This window comes from Fistularia commersonii, chromosome 1 (assembly GCF_037954325.1).
Source record: "Fistularia commersonii isolate RoL2024-O1a breed Wild chromosome 1, RoL_Fcom_v1.0, whole genome shotgun sequence".
Taxonomy (NCBI): domain Eukaryota; kingdom Metazoa; phylum Chordata; class Actinopteri; order Syngnathiformes; family Fistulariidae; genus Fistularia; species Fistularia commersonii.
Window position 1 is genome coordinate 5,687,504 of NC_141284.1, and position 23,522 is coordinate 5,711,025.

At 45.1% G+C, this 23,522-nt stretch overlaps 2 protein-coding genes across 2 annotated transcripts; one reads left to right on the top strand and one right to left on the bottom strand.

Annotated features, from left to right (window-relative positions):
• The first annotated feature begins 3,028 nt into the window (after positions 1-3,028).
• sass6 (SAS-6 centriolar assembly protein) lies at positions 3,029-17,446 on the top strand. The gene is made up of 16 exons (XM_086166899.1): positions 3,029-3,188; positions 4,238-4,298; positions 4,390-4,469; positions 4,560-4,664; positions 5,776-5,941; positions 6,492-6,569; positions 7,515-7,634; positions 7,740-7,931; positions 8,708-8,902; positions 10,267-10,356; positions 10,447-10,626; positions 14,931-15,012; positions 15,349-15,464; positions 15,558-15,640; positions 15,816-15,904; positions 17,403-17,446. Exons 1-16 carry the CDS (start codon positions 3,127-3,129, stop codon positions 17,444-17,446), a joined length of 1,743 nt encoding a protein of 580 aa, XP_086023025.1. The 5' UTR covers positions 3,029-3,126.
• ahsg1 (alpha-2-HS-glycoprotein 1) lies at positions 16,717-20,128 on the bottom strand. Its single transcript, XM_086145832.1, has 7 exons — positions 19,909-20,128; positions 19,226-19,336; positions 19,038-19,122; positions 18,762-18,931; positions 18,443-18,559; positions 18,072-18,149; positions 16,717-17,976 (listed from the first exon to the last, which is right to left on the bottom strand). The coding sequence occupies exons 1-7, from the start codon at positions 20,098-20,100 to the stop codon at positions 17,785-17,787; spliced, it is 945 nt and encodes a 314-aa protein (XP_086001958.1). The 5' UTR covers positions 20,101-20,128; the 3' UTR covers positions 16,717-17,784.
• Positions 20,129-23,522: the final 3,394 nt, after the last annotated feature.

Here is a 23,522-nt window from a genome sequence, read left to right on the forward strand (position 1 = left end):
CGTCACGTTGCAATGGTCTCTGTATTGTTTTTTGTTTCAAAAATGTTACGATGGTGTGGTACTGTCCCTGTTTTCATATGAACTGATCGTAGTGCACCAGCATCCTGGATTAGCATTAGCTCGCGGAAAAAACTATACAACGCTGTTTTCATGAAAAATTAAATCTGTCAACTTTGACTTTGTGTTTGACTCTGGGTTTCCTCTAGATTTTTCTTTACTCTGGTACAAACCAAGTGCTGTCTCTCAACCCATTAGCACTGCAAGCAGAGGATGACACTGCTAGCAAGCGCTAGCAGTGCCAACAATGCAATCGATGCCTCCGAGCGTGCAGCGAGTCGCGCCATATCAGAATCATAACCGCTCTGTGGTTTCGTGACACACGGGTTATGGTTGGAATTGTAAGTTATAACAGTAACGTGAGTCGTTGGAGGAGATTCCTCTTTTGTTAGCGTACCAGTGAATCCCATCTTTAGCCGATCGCTCTTTGCGGAGAAAAAGGGACTGGTGGGTATCTTTACAGAAAATTAAAAAATGTTTTTGAGAGGTTTTTGTGTTCACAGAGGGCTCTTTTCTATGAAATGTCAATGTGATTTAACACTCTACCCTACTGCTGCCTGCTGCTGTTGCCTGAAAACTCCAACATATTTCTGTTTGCTGACTCCTACTTGAATTTTACTTTTTTTTTCTTTTTTTTTTTCCTTTGTGTCGTCCGACTCAGTCGACGTTTTTCTTTTTGTAGACACAGTGCTTTCCCTCTCCAGCGGGCCACCAGGGGGCACGCACTTGCCGCACCGGAGCCCGTTATTTTTTAAACCAACAAAAGGGTCGTTTCTCAGAGAACATTTTGATGCTGTGTCATATTTTCTTCTTGTTTTTTTTTTGTTTTTGCGTAACATTTCAGATATTCTAGTAAAGGACCGCTTCGCTTGCTTCCAGATATATATCCCTTACATCAGAGAGAGCATAGACACAACCTGCTTCCATCAGTTATGGCATGACTACAGTCCACACAGGCCGCGGCCCTTTTCACGTGGAAATGCACATCTGGGCATTCCATGGTACCTGAGAATAACGGACGGAGCGGGAGTTGGACCCCTTTTTGGTCCGTTAATCTGACCGAAAGCCAAAAAAAAAAATCAGAACAGTTCACATTTTAAATGCACATTAACCAAAGCTGAAGGTGAGCCGGAGGCGACACGGAGTCCTGCTGTGAAAAGGCCCGCTGCTCTGGACTGGATGTAGTTTCATTTTTGTTTTGTTTTGTTTGTTGTTTTGTTTTGTTTTTTTATTAAAAAAAAAAATAGGGCGTTACGTAAAGTGCTTTGTTTGTTTGTTTTGGGGTTATTTTTTTCCAGCCGATGTCAATAATCAACCTTTATTTGCATGATGTAAAACCGTTCCTCTGAGACAGCATTTGGAGGCGGACGGGAATCGATGTCAACACTGCGACGTAGTCAACGTCTCCTCCTTGCCATTTAAACTGAAGTGGTGGACTCGCGCTCGTACGTTCTCGCGCGCCAAACTTTCTGTTCTTGTTTAAATGAATCCGAGTTTGAGTGACAAACGTCTAAACCGGAGTTCCTGACCTGATGTTTTTCTTCTGCTGTGGGGGATATTAACATCTTTGATATGTCATTATAACCATATTTAGCCATTGCTGTCAGCGACCCGCTGGTGGCTCCATTACTGGAAATGAGTATGTTTCCCTATGCAAAAATATACCATTAATAAACAAGCTATAACACAACTCCACCTGCTGGCCTCCTTGTCATTTTTCTGCGCCTGTCACAAGGGTTGTAGTCTAGACAACTTGTACTGAGGCCAAGCCAAGGCCAAGACCATTTATCACACGCACACACGCGCGCAGGAGTTAGATTTTGTCCCAATAAATAATAGGATGTCTGTGCTGAAATTTTTATCATAAAAATAAACATACATAAATATTTTGTTGTTGATAGAAGCAAACATTAAATTTACATTTAATGATCAAAGAATAATTCAAAACAGGCCTAATAAGGAACAATAAGTTAATTCATATTAAAACATCACAGTTGCATTACATTCACAAAAAAATTATCCTCCGATCTCTATGGAAAGAATCAACAAGGTATGACTTCAAAAACATGACTGTAAATATCAGGATGCTAAATGATAATAGCAAAAAAAGGTTTGTAAAATAAACAATATAAATCTCCTGAGGCAACAGTTAAAGAAAGAACAACTGTTTTGTTTTTTGATTCTATCATGTTGTATGAAACAGTATATTTTTGCATAGCACAGTAACATTTTCCTTTGACCTCAATAGATTATCTGAGAAATGAGTTTTGTGACAGGCTTCAGATTTCCCGTTCAAAGGATTTATATCAGACGGAACACATAATGACACAGTTTTTTTAATATGGTTCTTATATATCGTTGTATTTCTCAAATAAAATCATTTTCGATGGATGACTGTGGATGGACTGAGCCAATCACAAATAACATGGATGCAATACATCAGAATTGGTAGCAGATCAAATATTTCACATCTTCATCGTATCCTAATATCACCACAATCATGATCAGCTAACAAAAGGAAGAAACACGAAATCATTCACCGATCACGCATATTCACATTTTTAATTTCGGTATTGATATCGATCAGTAGTTGCTTGGTATCAATAAAAATGTGCAACATAATCAATCTTTGTAGTTACAGTTAACAGTTAAGACAATTCATATTTCATTGTATTTCTTATTCTTCCTCCTTTCTACTATTATCTCTTACTGTTATGTTTCTTACTTGAAACTCTGGCACAACAATTTCCTTCGAGATAAATAAAGTTGTTCTCATCTCATCTCATCTCTTATAAACAACGCAGGTTAACGGTTGCTGGGACATGTAGTTCCACCTTTTGACCACTAGGGGGCAGCACCCCACCACCACCCGCTTCCGCTACTAGCAGAAGAAGATTCCAGTGTTTCCCTTCCGGGGTCCAACCAGTTGGCGGCCGAAAAGCGCCAAAATTAAAACAAAAACAAACGGGTGGGCGACCAGGAACCGGAACCGGTCGTCTCCACGTATTTTCTCCACCGGCGGTTGATAAATATACGTCTTCCGGTACCGGTTTACCGTCCAGCTGGAACATGGAGGACCTTTTCAGCAAAGTGTTACAAGTGAACGTTCGAGGCCGGGAAGGCGACGAGCGGTAAGGCGGTGGCAATGAGTGGATTTTCCTGGAATTTCTGGGACACTAGGAAAACGGGAAAACCGTGATTTCTACGTTTCACGCCACGAATGACGCTTCCGTGGGTGTATAACGTGTGGGAAACAGCAGTTCGTTGGTGTCACGGCCGTGTCAGGTTCGCTTAGACGTGGACCGCTTGGTCCCCAGACTGCGGAGTTTTCTTTTTTCCGTCTCTTCTGAGCGGGCATTGAACGTCTCAAAAGCTGGTCAGCTGTCAGATTTAAATAGGTTGTTGTCGCTATGTTTGCTTTAAAGAAATTAGGCCAGGATAAATATTGTTAAATATCAGATGTGTTAATGGTGTCTTAAGGATTTTAAGTTGAAATCAAAGATTTTTTAATTTGCATACATCCAGAAATCTCCTTAACTGTATACAGAATTTTTTTAATATGTCCTGATTTTCTTTCTTCACTCCATTGTTATTTAGTTTCTTTGATAAGTGGGAAGTGCCAGGTTCTCTTGGCTGGTATAATAATAATAACTTTGAAAAGTATTTGAATTATGGTAAAAACTAATTCATATAATCAGTCGAGGAATGAGCGCAGAGAAATTAACTCAATTCAAGAAAATGACTCAACAGTTTAGTTACAGGAGTTTGAAATGTGCAATGTCACTCAAAAAAAATAAAAACGGAAAGAAACAACCTTAAAAATCAATGATTAATATTGATAATGAATCTGTGAGTTTGGAAGAAAATTATTTAAATGATCTATGTGTATTCTCTGATGCGGTGCGTGTGTGCTTTGCTGTCTCTGTTTTTACTTGGACTCTTCTTAATGACACAGTGTTAACATATTTTCTCGGTTTAGACCTATCCAGTTTTTCCACATGGATTATCATTGTGTAAGTTACGGGGGCGGCCGTGGCTCAGTTGGTAAAAGGTTAGGGTTATGGTTAGAACACTGAACCCCAAGTTGCTTGCAATGGCCTGGTGATGTTGGAAAAAAGAAAGGTACAATCAGTTAAAAAAAACACTGCTGAATGCTTTTTATTTTCCCAATTTTTCCCAGAAAAGCTAATATTCGCTTCACCATCGAGCTTCAGCTGAGCACAAGTCCGGTGCACAAAAGGGTAAGTTCAAAAGTGAAAGTGCATGGGGATTAAAAAAAACCTTCATCTCTCCTCTTTTATCTTCAGGAATTTATTTCTTTTTTCTCCTCAGGATCTCCTAGTGCGGCTCACGGATGACCTGGACCCGTATTTTCTCTTCAACCTCTCGATATCGGAGGAGGATTTCCAGAGGTGAGATGTGAATGTGTGTGTATGCACACTTGTGAGTGTGTGTGTACGTGTGTTGCCGCTCACCCGTCTTTCCCCTGCTGCAACTCACAGCCTGAAGGTGCAGCAGGGACTTGTGGTGGACTTTGCCTCCTTCCCCCAGAAGTTCATCGACCTACTTAACTTGTGCTTCTCGGAGCAGGAGTCTGTCAATCCCAGGTAGGAGGAGGAGCCTCTGCTCCTCGCACCCTCTCAGCTCTCCATCGGGGATCCTCCAAACACCTCCTGGAGGCAGGGGTTGGGCAATTGTTTTGTGCGGAAAAGTGACCACCAGGTGGTACCATTCCTAGACACGGTGAACATTGAGCTGTGTGTATTTTAGTACTTTTTAATTAATTTATTTATGGATAAAGCAATTAAAAAAAGTTAAAAACACACCGGATGGCCTTTTTTCCTGGCGTATCATAATCTGACGCCATCTTTGTTGTGGCCACCCACGGGACAGTGTTCACCAAGCTCTGACAATTCCTTTTTTATTTTTAATTTCATTTTTTGTCCACTAATGGTACCAATTGAGTATCACAGAAAAAAAATAGAATATGGCAGTGGTCTGAAACTTTATACACCAAGTACCACTCCAGAAAATACTTGTCTCTCCAAGTAACACCAAACTGACCGACATTAAGATATAGTTGCGAAGTAGTCCCAAGTATTCAGTATACACGTGGAGGCTTTATCCCTGATCAGTGTATTCATTACGATGCTTAAATATAAAATAAATAAATAAATGGCTATAAAATGTATTGCATCAAAATGTTAAATATAAACTATATGCATATAAGTTGTACCAACTGCTGTAGATATCAAAAGTATTTATTTTTTTAATTAAGAATTAATTCAGTGATACCTCTGCGCACCACTAGGGAGAGTCCGAACACCACTTCGACTATGCTTACCGCACTTGGAAGGGCTGTTATTATGGGATTGTTGTTCATATGTATAGTTTAATCTGGCCCGCAGGCTGTAGGTTGCTCACCTCTGCCCGAGGGGGCCACCCACCCAAGGGCCTCTCCCTGGGGGCCGAAACACAAGACCTTATGTTTTGTGAGGCGTGATTCTGAGATCTGATTTTTTTTAATTTTTTTTTTTTAAAGATGATTTTTAACTGAAACTTCCGGAGGATTTATTTAAAAAAACAACAACAACAAAAACATAATAAATTAGCAAATGTATGTAACTGTGAGTTTTTCCATTTTCTCTTATAGCCAAAATATGATTTTTGAAATATGGCATGAACATTGGGGTGTTTATTTTTCCTTCTCCCACCCAGGTTCCTCCTCCACCTATCGTGTCCATCAGGTGGGGAAAGCCCTGCCTCCTTAAGCGTGGTGGAGACCAACGCCTTCAAGCACCTGAACCACCTGTCGCTGCGACTCTCCCAGGGCAGCGACAAACATGTCCGGGATTACCTGGCGGCCTGTCTGTCCTCACTGAAGGTCGGGGGAACATATCTAGGTTTCTATGTAACCCTCATTATTGAAAAACCATAAGAAGGAAAAAAAACGTGATTTATAATTTCACTACTTTAGAAGTCAGATTCCTTGGTAATTGAGGTTTTATCAAGTTTCCTTTGTTTATTATTTCTAAAAATGGGTTATTGCAAAGTCAGACCAATGAAATTTAATGGGGTGGAACTAAATTTCATAAATTTTAATGACTAAATGACTACCAAATTGGCAAATGCACACCGCTTTGGCTCGTCAAGTGTTTTTTTTTTTTTTTTTTTTTTTGGTGTTTTTTTTAATGCTTTACCTGAAATTTTGCCTGTTGATTCGAAATGTTTGAACAATAGATGTGATTTTAATAAGCGGATGACAAAGAAGTTTTAGTCTCAAATGAGAAAAGTTGTGAACAAAAAAGTCTGAATTTGGCATGAGTGAAGTAGTGTTGTTTTACTGCAATGGCGGCAGTAGGATGACCCTAGAATCTGAGGAGGCGGACAGGAACTGCAGCGACTGACTCTGCTGTGACTCTGGACTCCCTCAGGCGGAGAAACAGGCCCTGGAGGTGAAGCTGAGGAGGACAGAAGAGGATCTGAACCGTCAGCTCAGCTATGCCCAGCAGGTGTGTGTATATGTGTGCGTGTTACTCCATAGCTGCGTGATTGGATGGTCATGAGCAGGTGGCGGCGCCTCCGGCCTGGTCTCAAGCCTCAGAGACCTCGGGTTTCTCCGTGGAGCGAGATGGTTGTGATCGGCTTGACGTGTGAGCCACTCCGGTGTCGTCTCAATGTGACTGTCGCTGCGGTGGGGATGCAGATTTATAAACAACTCCGTCACAGGGATTTAATCATCAGAAGAGCTTAGTGAAAAGAGAGAAGGCAATGTGGGGATTTAAAAATGGAGCAAAGCGCTGTCTTGGATAAAGGGAATTCTGCCTCTGTCCTTTTGTTATGAGTTTTATTTTCTATTATTTTCTATTTTCTGACAGAGGAGAATTGACACTAGGGTATAGATATTATAGGTCTGGGTTTTGAGCATCAAGGAGTTGGTGTGAGTGTGACTTTGTGACCATCAGGTATACAAGAAGTGGACGATCTGATGATTGACAGATGCCTCGTACCTGTTTCACTCGTACACTCAGCCCGGTCCACCTCCCTTTGAAATCTCGTGTTTATTCTCGAGTTTTTCATATTCAAACGTGTTTATTAAACACACGTGCACGCACACACACACACACACACATACAGGCCGAAAATGGTAAACGCCACGTCAGTAATATTTGTCCTTCAGGACAAGCAGAGTCTTGGGAACGCCTGTCTTCCGGCTCCGGCCACCAAACATCCTGACTTTCGAGCCTCACGGAACCACCTGGGTCACTCTCACTTTACTTTTTTTAATTACGTAAGCAGGATGAAACAGCCAGTACATGATACCCCCCATCCCACATCCCTCGGTCGGTGTGCGATCAAGTTAGGGTCGATGTTTTCACTCCTTCTGCATCCTGAAGTAACAAACTGCATTTGAGCATGTTCCAAGTGATGAGCGCATGAATGTCCCTCCCCCCCAGACTCTTTCTGAAAAGTCCAAGGAGCTGGACAAGCTGCGGTCCGAGTGGACACACCAGACTAGCTCGCTGTCCAGCCGCCACTCGCACGAGTTACAGTCAGAGAGGGAGAAGTCTGCGGAGGTAAGTGAAACCCCGCCTCCGCCGAACAGTAGCTCGAAATAAAATCTGACAATGGCCGTGTCTCCCCCCTCCTCATCTCCCCCCGACCTCTGATCCACGTCTCAGCTGCAGAGCCGGCTACAGCAGCAGGCGGAGCAGCTCCGCCAGGAGCTGGACGGCGCCCACCGGAGGAGCAGCCAGCAGCTGCAGGCCAGGCTGGAGGAGCTGGAGGCCTCTAGCCGGGAGCTGACCGAGAGGAAATACAAGAACGAGTCAACCATCCGGGACCTGAAGATCAAACTGGCCGGGGCGGAGGAGGTCAGACATGCAGGGAACACACACACACACACTTACAACACTTGATCAGGGTGGCGCCGCCTTTTGGGCAGTTGCTGTTAATACTGTATCTACCGTATATTTGCTCCTTTAGGGAACACTGTTCCCGTTTAATGACAGCACCTAGAAAAGGATTAACTTTTCCAGTCATATGGAACAACCTGAGGTTTCCCTGAAAAATGATTTCAAACAGGTTAAAAGTTACCTGCTTGAACGTCTGTCGTCCCACCGTTTTCGTTGGGCAACACTTAAACACAGTGCTTCTCGACGCTGCCAGCCAATTAAATTTGCACGTCCCCTCAGAGCACAGCCTCCATTTGACTTTTTCTAGATTTAGCCAAGATGAAGAGTAGTAGCCAGTATTTGTCTGCCAGTTATATATTTATCATAATCTCTTAAGAATGTTGGAGGCAATAGAAGTTTAAATACGACCTCCGGGGACAGAAGAGGAATAAACAAAGTGGCAGTCTGAGCGAACCCAAGTGCAAGGTACAGCTGCAGAAGAGTACTTGTGCAGTGTGTCCATTGGGGGCAGTGTGTCTATTGGGATGCCTCAGGTGTTTCCAGAATTACGAGAGAAAAGACAATAGAAATGTGTAATTAATTCAATTAGACTCTAAAGATATGTTACTGACAACAGAGCGGCGGGCCCTGTACCGCAAAGCGCCCCCTGGTGGCCACAGCAAGAACTGCACCCTTCGCTTGTGCGTCTTAAGGATTTTAGGAGTGAGATTAGTTCCACTGACATCTGTGTGCAGGAGTGCCAGCGCTCGAAGCAGCAGGTCCTGTCACTACGACGGGAGAACGGCACACTGGACGCGGCCGTGCATGAGAAGGAGCGCGCGGTGAGTCAGCTGCAGATGAGAGTGGCCGTCCTGGAGCAGGAGAGCAAGGACAAAGATCAGCTGATGGGCCGCACCAAGGAGGTGCTGGAAGCCACTCAGCAGCAGAAGGTGAGGCCCCGCCCCCTGCGGCAACACTGTACGAAGGGCAGGTGTGCGCATGTGTGTGCACCACCTTTGAATGCACATCATGGATGTATAACCAGAATTCTTTTCTAAGTAGTAAGATAAGATAAGATAAACTTTATTGATCCCCATAGGGGAAATTCCTTTGTCACGGCAGCATAACAGTCAAAAATTTGGAAAAAATAATATAAATATGAATATAAATATAAATAGAGAGACATGCGAAGACAGGATAGCAAGACATCCACGAATAAGAGAACAACAGCAACAACATCAGGGATAGAAAGGACAACATAATGGGACAGTAAGGGTGAAAACTACACAACCAGACCTAAACGACAATATGAATAGTGACAATAGCAACGACAAGAACAAAAAGAACAAAAATAAGCAGGATGTGTGCAGTCTGGGACCAACAAGAACAAGAAAGACAGCAGATTTAGGGCAAGACATGTGGATTGGGGAAACCTGGGGCTATTCTTGACAATCCTTCCCACCCCCTGCACGACGAGCTGTGGCTGATGTGCGGCTCTTTCAGCCAATGTTTCATCCCGCCCCGGTGCAGAACTCAGCACTTCAGACGCTTCTTTGTGCCCACGGCCATCAGACTGTATAACAGCAGTCTGGACGGCACACATCTCTGACCGGCCTGAGGTGAATCTGTGCTGCTTCCCAAACGTCACTACCTCACCCATTCACATGTTACGCCCCAACTCTGCTCTCTTATCCTTGTTGGTCCCAGCCTGCACGCATCCTGTCTATTTTAACCCTTTTGTTCTTGTCATTGCTATTGTCACTCTATTTATATTGTAGTTTAGTTCTGCTTGTGTATTTTTCCCCCTTGCTGTTCCATTACGTTCCATTATTATCCCTGATGTTGCTGTGGGGCTCTTATTCGTGGATGTCTTGCTATCCTCTGGAATGCCAACTGCGAGTCGGGGAAAAGGTCCTGCCCCAAGTGCAGGAGTTCAAGTATCTCGGCGTCTTGTTCAGGAGTGATGGAAGGATGCTGCGGCGTCTGCAGTGATGCAGACTCTGTACCGGTCTGTCATGTCGAAGAGGGAGCTGAGCCAGTAGGCGAAGCTCTCAATTTACCGGCCGATCCACATTCCCAACGTCACCTATGGTCATGAGTTGTGGGTAGTGACTATGTCTCCAGGCCGGCTTGGGAACGCCTTGGGGTCACCCCAGAGGAGGTGGACCATGTGGCGGGGGAGAGGAGGGTCTGGGCCTCACTACTCCTGCTGCCGCCCCCGCGACCCGACTCTGGATAAGCGAGGAAAGATGGATGGAGGATTCTATATATTTCGTCAATTATTTAATCATTATTATCTTTGTTTTTGTCCTAGGAGTCGCTGGAGGCGAGCGCTGACAGCAAAGAAGTCCAGATCAGGAAACTGGAGTCCACGGTGAAGTCGCTGTCTGAAGAGCTGATAAAGGTCAGTGGGGCAATTGTGTTCAAAACCGCAAAAGTGAAAAAACGCCTTCTGGAGATAGCAATCCAGCCTTTCCCCCGTGCGCCCACTCAGGCCAACGGCATAATCAAAAAGCTGCAGGGCGACGTCAGGGGCCTGGTGGGGAAGATCAAGGTGAAGAACACCGTCACTGTGTCCCAGGAGAAGGTGCTACAGGAGACCACAGATAAACTGCACAGCACGGAGAAGCAACTGCAGGAAGCCCAGCAGGAGCGTGTCGCCAAGGAGGAGCAGGTACACGCCACACATCCACAAGTCGCCGGACAGCAGATGATGTTACTCAGGGGACAGTGACATCGCCAGAGAACTGATGATGTCACTGGTCAGGCAATTATATCACTGGTCAGACGAGTATGTCGCTGGTGGGGGTGATGACATAACTGGATGGAAACACGTCACTGGTGGTGACTGTCAACCGGTCACACCATCAATGATGATGGCGTATCAGTTTTTATGTTGTGTGCTATACGTCTGGTCATAGTTCATGCATGATTAACAGGCACTTCTAGACATTTATAGTTCAGCTGTTGAGAGTTTTCACATTGAATGGATAAATTATGGCACCCGGGAGCCAGAAGGAGACACCGTAGGAGACATAACCTCAGTAAATGTTCCGCCAGGCATGTAAAGATGAGCACACGGCTGAGAAACTATTGTCTGCTTTGGACAGCTCTGTCTACTAAGCATGCCGCGCCTAGATATTTCCTGTTTACCTGAGGTCCCCACAGCTGATTGGGCCGCCACAGCCCACTGGACTATACCACTCTGCCTGCAGGGGGGGGGCATGACTGACAAAGATAAAGCAGCCTTCTGTGGTGGTGATTGCATTGATTACCCGCCAAAGTTAACGACAACTCCATTTATGAACTCATAAATGAATCAATTTTTCATACTGCATTGCGGATTCTGATCAGCCAAGGCTTAAATGTTCATCAACGTGGACATACCTTTTTTCTTTTCTTTTCTTTCTGCGAACGACATCTGCTGAGATCGCTAGATTTTATTTGACATTGTAATTACCTCAGGTAAAAAAGCAAGGACGATGAGACTATGCCACTATACCGGCACCCTTCGGTGCCTTTAAAAGTTTTAAAATTCCAGGCTGTCCCGTATGATAAACCCTGGCCTCAATCAACTCATGGAGAAAATCAGCGGTGAACCCGAGTCTGCTTGAATCAGTGACCTCCTTCAAAAAGAGCTTCTAAGAGCTACTCCTTGGCCAAATGAGGATTTGTTAATCCTCTGGAAAGAATGAGGGAAAGGTTCGAGCGCCTGTGGCGTCGCTCCAGGCTCCAGATTGTTATTATCAATTGGTTTACGACGGTTTGATGTCACATCAGATGAGGACTTGGACTGTGAAAGCAGCGCGTTACTCTAAGTTGACTTCCCAATGAGCATAATTCTGGATTGTTATTGGACCCGTACTTTCTGTTCACGAAGCCCAAACAGGCAGTCTTTTTCTTTTTGGTGTATTTTAACGACAAGGTGGAGGACGGCAGAGCTAAGATTGCTGAATCTTTCAGTAGAGAGACGGCTCTTTCTGTTGCTAGGCACAGCACATGAAGGGCATGGCTCTCAGGGGTTTGGGCTTACCTGTCTGGCAGCTCTTGCTAAAGTTGATATGATCCCTCCGACGTGCTGCCCGTTCGCTGGATCCTCTGCCAACTCTGGTCGTTCAAGAGCTGAAGTCAATACCAGGTATTTCTGCATCACTCCACCCAAACAGCCATTATAAATGTGGTGAATGCTTTCTTACTGGCAGTTGTCTCAGTCATCTTCCGACTGTTCATTGTTAAACCTGGGTTCTGCTCTTGATATCGTAGATGAAGGACCTTGGTCCAGATCCGGACCACGTCATTGTTGTGTCTGGACCCGTGACCGATCTCTGATAACTTCACGGGAATAGATCATTTTCATGGGGTGTTTTTTACCGCCAGTCACGGTCACTTTAGACAGAGGGAGCTGCTGCTCCTGTTGGGACAATAAAATAACCACACTGCAGATCTACCAATATCATCATGCATACATTTACAGTCTTGCAAAGTGCAAACAATAGAGAAAATGTTTTTTTTTATTTGCATTTTTCCCTGAAAAATGCATTGTTTTCTGAAGATTCTTTTTTTTTTTCCTAATTCAAAAAGTGCTTCTTTCACTTTTTTCATGCTGGGACCTCTTTAATTTAAGAGAAAGAGAGAAAAATGTTTTGTCAGTGCACTGTTTGCGCCTGTTCTTTCCTAAAAGAGACACTTTTTATTTATTGTTTCCTGCAGATGTTGTCTTTAATTTAAGAGGAAAAGGGGTTATTCAGCTCTGTTTGCACTTTTTAAATTTCTTTTACTCTGAGGTTCCTGTTTACTTAATCTGAAATAAAGGACTTAAATTTATGTACGGTGGAAGAGCTCACGGTTTATTTTACAAGTGCACCCTGGTAAAAAGTGTACTTTGAAAACTGACTTGAATATTGTGATAGCCATGTGAAAATAATGACATAGGGTAGGTCAGCCATAAGACTCAAGCTGGACTTTGCTTTGGACCTTTTACTTGGAGGAAATTTAGTAACTGGACCTCAGTGACTTCTAATTGAATATCCCTGCGATAAATCGCAGTATATTGTTGGACAGACAGGAGAATTTATTTGCCGTTTCAGGTCCTCTGGTAGTTTAATTCGTACCAGTCTCAGAGATCTGTTGACCGTAATTTCTGGACTGTAAGCCGCTATTTTTTCCACACGCTTTGCACACTGTTGCTTAAACAGTGATGCAGCTAATTTATGGATTTTTTGGGGGGCTTACAAGCTTTATGCCGTCAAAACATTTAGTCCTGTCACATCGGACCAATTTGATCAGCTGGAGTAGGACAAAACGGGGATAGAAAATAGATGGATGGATGGACTTTTCCTTGTGTTATTTATTATTATTAATCTTTTTCATCAGCCGTGTTTCAGGGGCTGTTCGGAAAAAAGCATTCACAGTACGTACCGGTGGATGTTACACGTATGTATTTAATTTAAAGTTTAAAAAAAAAATCTGTGTAATATCTTTCTGTGTAAATGTTACAATGTGAACACCTGCAGCTTATAGACAAGTGTGGCCTGACCTATATTCACACACATATTTATTTTGTTATTTTTAGCCAGTGCGGCTTATATTCAGGTGCGCTCAATAGTCCAGAAATTAACTACGGTCGTAATGCATTCTCTGAGCCCTGTGCTTTGAGGCATTGGGGTTCCACAGGGTTCAGTTCTGGGTCTGCTGCTGTTTCCTCTGCACATACATGGCACCGCTAGGTCAGATCCTGCTTTCGTTTGCGATCAAATTGCAGATGATCTGCAGCTCTACGTGCCATTGACTGTAGATGAACTGCAGACACGTAAAATCAGTGCTTTTCTGGCTGCGGTTGAGAGCTGATTATCAGCCCTATTTTTTTTTCTTGCTCTTGAAGTCGGCCAAGACAAAAATGATAATTACGGGAGCGGCGAGGCTGAGTCATCTTGTCTTTGGATGGCAGTGTTTTCACTGCACCACCAGTGTAAGAAGCCTCGGAGTGTTCTCTAACACGACGCTGTCTTTCAACCCTTATTTTAAACAGGTTCACCACAGTTGCCTTAGAAACGTCGCTCAAATCAGACATACCTTGTCATTTTTGGGACACAGGGGTCTTAACCCATGCATTTGCTGACACAGTGATTGGATCACCGAAGATGAGTATCCATTGCCCGTAGATTGCTCAAGAATCAGATTATCGCAGCCCGTGTTCTGACCAGACCAATACCTTGACTTAGGAGTTTAATTTGTTCTGTGACCAAACTCCTATCTTAATTTGTTTGTATATCTTATATATCAAATTAAACTTTCCCCATTACAAATTAATTGAAACGCTACTAATCCATCCCAGCCTCCCGGTTTTGTTACATGTTTTTGAATAAGAAAAATGTACTTTATGAATAACAGTATGTAAAAAAAGTAAACTGGGTTTATCAAGTGTATTCACCTTCAGGATCAGACAAGGATTCGTGCTCCATCACTTATCTTATCCACTTAATGTTACAATGTTTTGATTTAACTTGCACACTATGCTACACTTTATTGCTAAACTTAATTTAGGGACGAGTGGAACGCGGTCCTTTTTGAAATGATCAAACCGTCCCTAACTGGCTTTGAATGACTCTTCTGATGCCTCGTCTACCTGACATTCCTGCCGTCTGCCGCACCAAATCCCTGTAAATGTCTCCTGCCTTCACACAGATGTCGCTCTCCGTCACGGTACCTCACCAGCAATTTTTCCATGTCTTCGAAAACACGCACACCTCCCTCATGTGTTTGGATGAATTTCGCTGGGCTATATCGTAGCTGACGGCGCGTCCGACTATTTTTAAACGCTACTTCACGGTCATCCGCAGATACATCAATGTCAAAAGCTTATCCCCTCTCGCTTGGAAGTTCGAATATCTGCTTGTATCTCGGAATATAAGAAGCCGATGCGCTTTCAAAGTTGTTACTCAAGGTTGCACTGTTTTGGAAACTATGTGTCCGTCACAGGTGTCTAAGCTGAAGGAGCAGCTGGAGGCGACTGTGGAGAAGCTGAACGAGAGCAAGGAGTTGCTGAAGACCAACGAGAACGGTGAGGCGTTTGATTCACACTGCAAGGGGGCAGCGGCGCATATCGTCCACCTCCATGTTCTCCTGCCAGGGTTCTCCCCATGATCCCGTCTTCCGTCCATGGACCATAAACAGCCAGCAGGTTCTTTGAAGACTAAAGTTGGCTATAGGAGTGAATGAGAGGGTGAATGGTTGGATTGACAGCTGACCTGTCATCCTGGTGAGACCCTGCCAGTGAATTAATTTCATTCATTAGACTGCCACTTTAGCCCAAAGGAATTGTGTGTGTGTGTGTGTGTGTGTGTGTATTTGTGTGTGTGACCATTAGAATTCAGTTTGACTCCCTTTGCCTCCTCAGTTATAAACTGGCTTAACAAGCAGCTGAACGAGAGGCAGCTTTCCAGGAAACCGTTCCCTGACAGTCTGGAGACCCCATTGGCCACCTCGGGCTTAACGGCCACAACCGGACAGAGGGTGAGAGAGCTAAGCCCACACACACACGCACACACACACACACACACATGCATGTCTACCTTGATCTCCACGGGGTTGTTGTCTCACCCCCAGGCGCAGTTTCAGCCCCAGACCTTCAAACCGGCACCCATCATCACTCCTGAGCAGCGAGCGGCGCCTCCAGCCACTAAACACCCGTGAGTCCCCCACCTCCCCTCATTTTTGTTGAAACTCGGGCCATCCTGCAGCGTCAGCCGTCGGACGCCTTCCACCTCCACCTTCGTTTTAAGCCTCGTTCAGTTTGTGAACGCGTCTGACATTCTTCTGAAGTTTCACTCTGTCCAACATCCCCCCTCCCTCCCTCCTGAGCAGAGACTCTGGCGGTCTGGATTCCAAGTACTTTGAGAAGAGGGATGACAGCATCCCTGTCTACGGCTTGTCGTCTCATCTGGTTCAGAGAGGTATGGCCGCCGTTGCATCCCTGCACCTCAGAGAGGGTGGGACGAACATCTGGCCGGGGGGAGGTCGAGGTCCCATGGGTCCCCGGGCATTTGGGGATGGAGGTGGAAACCCCCTTCGATGTTTTTGACATGGCAGAGCAGGTGCAGAGCCTTTGGCGTTTGCCTTCACTCAAGCGCAGTCATCTATCCATCCGTCAGGAAAACTGCATTTAATTTTTTTTTTTTTTTTTTTTTTAAAAGGGATACAGTGGGGAGGGTTGGCACATACACACACACACACACACACGAGACTGAAGTCACCGATGTCACGCAGCGGTGAGAGAATCAGGCGCGACTTTACACAAGCTAACCACTTTATCCGAAGTGCGCAGGGTTAGTTGCCGTTAGCATGATTAGCAGGGGAACGAACACAGTCACCTCGTTGTGCGTGTTCGCTCTGTGGTAGCATGCTACCAAGATCAATGTGCTTCACTTCCTGTTCTGAGTCACTTCCTGTCCAAACATTTAGCTTGCATAATTCTTGTTTAGTAGGTAACAAGATTAAGTGTCAACAGTTTAACCCTGCTTGTGATTGGCAAAGCAAATACCCCCCCCGCAAGGTTGACGTGTTCTTTATTACCATGTAATCAGAGTAATACCTCTATTTACGAGATAAATTTGTTCAATCAAATGAATCCATTAAATCCAAATTCAATTTTTCCCATTTTAAAATGAGTTGTTCCAGCCCCCCGGTTTTGTTACATGTTTTTAAATAGGAAAAACCTATTTTGCGAAACACAAATTATGCATAAAAAAATAATAAAACATTATGGGACAATGCAAAGAAATACATTTTATTAAGTGTATTTACCCCAAAGATTGGACAAAGATGCCGGCGGCGGCGAAAGAGATCGGCAGAGGAGGTTGGGGGTGTGTTATTTCATGCTCTTTCACTTAGCTTAACTTACTCGTGACACCCTTAATGCTACGATGTATTGTTAAATTTAGCTGGCACACTTTATCGCTAAACCTAATTTAGCAACAGGGTGAATACCGGCCCTTTTCGAAATGATGGCTTTGAATGACTCTCCGTTGCTTCGTCTGTTGACATTCCCGCCGTCCGCTGCATCAAATCCCTGTAAATGTCTCCTGCCTTCTCACAGATGTTGCTCTCCATCATAGTAGCTCACTAACAACACACACACTTTGCTCATGTGTTTTGACGCTAAGCTACTTAGTGACAGGTTCGTGCGTCCAACTGTTTTCAAACGCCACTTCATGGACAGGGACGGCCACGTCGGTGTCAAATGCTCTTCCCGCTCGCTCGTAACTCAGAACTGGGCTTCAAAGCAAAAAAATCGACAGAGCAACGACTAGTATCTCAGAAAACTCGTAAGTTGAGGCAAACATAAGTCAAGGTTCCTTTGTAATAGCAACAAACAAATGTAATCTACAGTCACTCCACAGGGTCAGCGTTGGTCAGCCGCTGACGTCAGACTATGTCCTTGTGTCCTCTCAGACTTCCCCCAGCGAACGAAGCCCTCGGCCTATTTCCCCGTTTGACGCGACGTCGGCCGAGCGCTCGGAGCGTGATCTTTCAGGAGCGGAACACCAGTAATGTGTGTGTGTATGTGTGTGTGTGTGTGTGTGATTGACTGACCGACTTTTGTTTTCTGTGTAAAGAATATGCGTAAATAAAGACTTTTTAATCCTCCTCATCGCCTTTTTTTCCCCATCAGATTGAACTGTTAGCCGAGTAGCTACACGGGCTGGTTTGAAAATCCAGTGAGCGGAGAGGGAGCGAGCAGAGGTTTTTTTTTTTTTTTTTTTTTTTTTTGTTTCCCCTTTTATTTTGAAAAGCGTCAGCGGAGTTAGAAACCTGGCGCCTACACCTCGGGGGCTCACTGGTCGTTGAGCGGCATGGGCAGAGCCACGGCCTCGGGCCAGGGGTTGATGGGGTGCAGGGCCGGATCAGAGTCGGGCACGGAGGGGCTGGACGTGCCCCCCTCCACGGGCAGTGTGTTGTGGGCCTTCATGTGACGCGGCGGGTCGCAGGTGGGCTCATCCTCGCCGGGTCCGAGAGCCGTGGTGTTCTGTGAGGGGAAGAACCAACGGGGGGGGGCGTCAACACATGCTTCTTAACCGATGGGGAATGCGGCGGGCGGAGGGGGGGGATGAGCAAACTCACGGATGGAGGATAAAGTTCACAATTGATGTTCATGCTCCTTTGTTCTGCGCTGTAGGACCCCTTGCAGTAAACGCGTGTCTGGGTGGGAGAACCAGCGAAGTACATCAAGATAAGATTAATTTTTTGCCATTTTAGCTCAAGTAAGCCACTGCTCCGCTTGCATGGGCGACCTTAAAGTGATTTTGGGTTCAAGTGCATAAAATTGGTTAATATGGCAAGACTTGGAATGGAGGAAGGATGGCGTGTGCTTCTTTTCCCGCTTTGTGGCTCGCAAGAAGGGGCGGGGCTTGAAGTTGAGTGAAGGGGGCGGGATTAAGCTGGGCGAGTCAGCTGTCAATCACAGACCGCGGGCGCTAAACCGTGTTACTTACAGCTCTGTCCGGGCACATGATTGGGCACGTCTCGGCAGCCATCTTGGCAAGCTTCTGGCAAGTCGTCTCCACCAGGACGAAGTCAACGTAGTATTGCATCCCTATATTCATTATGTACTGCAGGAGGACAGGGGGGTCACCAGAGGTTCCCCAAATATTTCAGGTCTAAACCATCAAAATAATATTGGTAGCGATAGCTTCATGTCCCAGAGTACCATCTTGGAGGAATTTCACTCTACATGGAAATACATTTCTACACTATACGTGTGACGATAGACGCTCTGAATCTTGAATTTTTTTCTTTGTGTGTTTCTCTCACCCCAGATTTTACACGTGCGACCTCTTGCAGGGCGAACTTGTGGATGTGATTGGTTTGGTCGTTGAACATGGAGGTACCCAGGTGGGCGGCGGTCAAGCTGTTCTGGCTGTTGAGGGCTATCAGGCTGGGGCAGTCGGGGCAGACCATCGCCAGCTCTAGGTTGCTGTTCACTGCAAACAAAAACAGTACCCAGAATACTTAACACCCAAATCCTGTAATTGATTAAGAACTGTTGAATCAATTGTTAATAATTTGTTATTACCGCTTTAAGCCCACCTCGTTGTGTGCTACACTCGTAGCGCGTGACTTTGGCTTCGTCGTCAGCCACCGTCATCATGACAGCGCAGATGGCCTTCACCGACTGCAGGGGAGAACAGGCGGGCGACAGACAACCGGTAAACGCTCGGCGTGATAATCCCGGATTAATCCTCATCCCCTCCGCCGCTGTAGATTTTTTTTTTTACCGTGTCGTGCTCTTCGCGGGTCTCACATTCCTCAAAGTGCTTGAAATTCACAACGTGACACGTGGTCTCCAGGAGCTCCAGCCGCAAATCGATATTGCAGCCACCTTTGACCTGCACACACACACATTGGAAGAGGGCCGATCCTGGTTATTGATCGGCGCCTGGCCGAGCGCCAACCCCATTTATTCTGTTATTCCAGAGAATATGGGGGACCCTTTCTCCGATGTGGGTGGAGTTTCTCTGCAGCAGCAGCTCTTTGCATCCATTGATTTTGAATTCCCATCGAGCTCCGGTCACAACCGTCCCCGCATTGGATTCTAATCCGTTCAAAGCTACATAAACGCTACAATTCATTCAATTTCAAAACACGTTGAATCTGAACGTCTGCTTCATCACTGCAACTGCGATCTCATTCGCTCATTTTTCACTTATCCTTCCTCAATGGAGCCAATCCTCAGAAAGGGGCGGGGCTTAATCTGGAGGAGGCTATCTGTCAATCACAAATCCTCACATAGAAACATCCAACTATTTGCGACCTTATGCGGGTAAATATGAAGGTTAAACAGATAAAGAAAGTCAAGTTCACATTTTTTCCTGTTATTTTTGGACATAAGTGCAGATTTTGAGCTGGAAACAGCAATATTTGAGTATTCGCGCGCCATCGCTGGCGACTCCTCCCCCACCTGCTCGTACTTGCTGCTCTGCACCTCGCTGAGCTTGAACTTGTAGCCGTGGTCGTGTTGCTGGTTGATGTGGTGCGCGGCCAGACGGGCTGCCGCCATCTGGCCACCCTCGTTACATGTGACCCTCTCCAGGGCCGGAGGGGAGGCGGCGGCAGCGGCGCAGAGCAGCACCAGGACAGGCAATCCGTTCATAGTGAGAGAGTGGCGGTGGGTAGGCGGCGGCGGGAGCGTTTTATAGCGCACATGGATGGACTTCAGACAATCCTAAGCCGAGTTTGAAAAAACAAACACAGACTTCGACCCGAGCGCCCGCCGGAGCTGGTCGGGCCAGGGACGCAACGCAGAGGCGGCAATTTTAAAACCGGAAACAAAAGAAAAAAAAACGTGAAATTAAAAAAAAAAAAAAAAAAACAGCGTGATGAGAAATATACAGGAAGGGATATTCGGGGGTCTGGGAAAATAAGATTTCGGGCCATAAATCGTCCGATCTGGTTCCTAGGATGGGAACTCAGCGCACGGTGTGGACAAGCAAAATTCCTTGATGGCAGCTTTAAAAAAAGAGAACAGATAAACCCTTCACGTAGACGTGGGTTATATCGTCAGTATCGATACCAGGTCTGTATCAGATCGATACAATCGAAATGCATTTAAAGCCAAAAAATGAACCGTTGTGGTTGTTTCGTTGTTTACACTTTATGTGTTATATTTTTATCACTTGTTTTTTATTAATTGCTCTGAAGGGGCACATTTTTTTTTTTTTTTGTATTGGATTCCCTTATCACGCATCGCACTTGAAAAAAATTGTTTTGAATGTTTTATAATACTTGTTGTTGAGTGATGAATTGATATGAGGAAAAAAATATTTTTTGTATTATAGCTTCTGTACACTGCTGGAATATTCATTTTGTTACCGTTAAAACATATTTTGATAGTAAAGTATTTTCCATTTTTCTATTTCCTGTTTTCTGTTAAACTATTTAATAATGGAAACGGAACGATCACAAAAACACTTAGAGATTAATAAAAAAAAGTTAATGGAGATTTAGAAATTCGATGATGCAACCACCTTAATTTTTAGAAGCAACGAGTATCAGTGATATTGATCAAGAGGAAAGATCTGTTCCAAAATCAACGCGTTTATCGATCTCTTGCAGGATTGCCGACCCACGTGGGCGGACGCAGGGGACCATCATAGACACACACACACACACACATACATGCACACACACGCAGGATTGTCCTAGCTAATTAGTTTTGAGTTTTGGAAACATTTCGGAAAAGTTGGAAACACGACACGGCAAGGTCATGAGGCCGCGCCGCAAACCGAGGGGGTAGACTCTTCATCAGGCAGGCGATTGGCAAGGATATTTAATGATTGACAGGCCGGGGAGAGGGGGAGGCAAAGTAAAGATGGAATTCTTGTTATAGGTTACGTAATTTTTTTTTATTTTTGAAGGGCTGAGGAGGGGGGTACAGTTTCACGAGGCTTCTGTGTTTAATACAAAAAGAATATTGGTTTTATGTACAAATAGGAGTTGGGAGTGCCTAAAGGACGCGTGCTAGCGTGTAATGATACCATCATTAACGGTCTTCGAACGTCAAATGTGTGTGTGTGTGTGTGTGTATTTCCTTTTATGTACGACCGCTGGCTTCTACCAGAGAGGATCTCAATCATTGGACATTTGAAAGAACCCCTTCCTGATCGGAAGCAGATCAGTGTCAACGCTGCAGATTAGCAGATGGAACATTAAACGATGTCCCCTGAAGGTGGCAGCTTGTGTGTGTGTGTGTGTGTGTGTGTGTGGGTGTGATGTGCCAAGTATTGCCCCACCGTGCACATCCCCATGCTGCCTGGAGGCGTGAGGGCAAACTTGGATAAAACCTCATTCACGCCTTTCTCTTATCCTGCGCAGCAGATGATCAATAGCGTACGTTTCCGCTGTGTCTCACAGAAGGGCGTCTCCATGGAAACGGCACAATCGCCGCCAGCAGCGGGGTAAAGCCAAAGTCTTGGTTGGATAGGAGAAGCTGTAGTAATGAGGAGAAATTAATTTACTTAGAAAATCATGATTTGGAAAACCAGCAATGAAAAGAGATAATAATATAGGAGTAAATTCTGAAAAAAGGAGAATTTTTTTTATACATATATATATATATAAAATCATAACTATGTACCAAAGGCGTTTGGGAGAGAGAAAAAGAAATTCAGTAAACTTCCAACCTTAAGGTTCAAACTCTGCTTGTTAAAAACACTGGCTGGAAGCCAGAGTCAGGAAGGCAGGCTGTGAGTCAAGTTTGTGTGTGCGTGCGTGCGTGCTTGCGTGTGTGTGTGAGGTTCTCCAGGGTGTATCTGGAAAATCTAAAGTGAGCAATTATTTTTATTTGCTATTTGAATGCAGCTGTGTGTGTGTGTGTGTGTGTCGGTGTGTGTGTTTGTGTGTGTGTGTGTGTTTGGTTGGGTGTACCGTGTGACCCACATGAACAGCACTCAGGAATCATTATAACTTTTTGGGTGTTTTTCTGTCTTTGTTAGATAAATGGCAAATATTGTCATCAAACTGACGTAGTGGTTAATGCTTCCACCTCATAGCAAGAAGGTCCCTTATGCGATTCTAACAGTTTGCATGTTTCCAACATGGGTTTCCTTCCTGTCCTCTCTCTTATGCCAGATCCAATTCTCTCAGAAGATTCCCCCAGCCTACCAACAGCTGCTTCGCACAAGTGGTCCAATCTTTGTCGCTAGATTCCACACAGATTGGGCTAGGAACCCTCAACATCCCACCTCCACAGTCATCAGCCATGTAGTCTACCTCTCATCCCTACAGTCTGGAACAAGTTGCTGTTTTTTGGCTTTTTTTCCTCTCCTTTCCTTCCTCTTTCCTCTCCTCCGACGGCACCGCCACGGATGATCTTCTTCCCCTCTGGATACCACAAGATGTTGTTGGGTCTTAGAGTAGTGGACAGTACCGCCTCTGGGAATTGGAGTTTCCCCTCTTCCGCCACTCTTGCTCCGGGCACTCACGAGCACTTTCAACACCTTGTCATGGCATCAAAGTGGTCTTGCACCCTACCAGTAAAAGTTCCCTTACCGCCACACAACCTGCAGAGCGGGTCCTCCCTCATCCCCCACCTATGCCAACAGATTTGGGGTGGTAAGGTGTCAGAAAGGATCTCCCAAAGGGCTCTAGCCGCCACAGGTCACTCCACACAATGGAAATTTAGGGAGGTTCCACCTTTTCCAGACTCCTTGAGTCACAAGCTCAATGGATTTTGCTCTTCTTCCTTCTTCTTCAAGGCTCCAGACTTCCTACATCACCAAGGTTCTCCTCTCTTTAAGGGGTGGACTTTGACCACTGCTAGAAATGTACTGTTCCCAGCCCCTGTCTTCCAGAGCAAGGGTTTACAATAATGGTCTTGAGAGTCCCTATATGTCAGGGTCAGTCTGCACTTGCCGACTTGAACTCTTCCGCCACTAATGACGGGGGAGGCAGACGCTGGTCCGACCTTATGTAGAGCCCCAAGGTTATAAAGCTCTGGCGTATTCCCGGTCATCTACGAAGGTACTTGTTGAACTTCCTCGCCATTCCGACAGGGGGACTTCATGCACAGTGGGA

Coding starts and splice junctions, on each gene's coding strand:
- sass6 (XM_086166899.1), top strand. CDS start 3,127: ATGGAGGACCTTTTCAGCAAAGTGTTACAAGTGAACGTTCGAGGCCGG. Junction 3,189..4,237: donor GGCCGGGAAGGCGACGAGCG/GTAAGGCGGTGG, acceptor AATTTTTCCCAG/AAAAGCTAATATTCGCTTCA. Junction 6,570..7,514: donor AGCTCAGCTATGCCCAGCAG/GTGTGTGTATAT, acceptor CCTCCCCCCCAG/ACTCTTTCTGAAAAGTCCAA.
- ahsg1 (XM_086145832.1), bottom strand. CDS start 20,100: ATGAACGGATTGCCTGTCCTGGTGCTGCTCTGCGCCGCTGCCGCCGCC. Junction 18,932..19,037: donor CGAGTGTAGCACACAACGAG/GTGGGCTTAAAG, acceptor TTTTGTTTGCAG/TGAACAGCAACCTAGAGCTG. Junction 18,150..18,442: donor TCATGTGCCCGGACAGAGCT/GTAAGTAACACG, acceptor TCTCCCACCCAG/ACACGCGTTTACTGCAAGGG.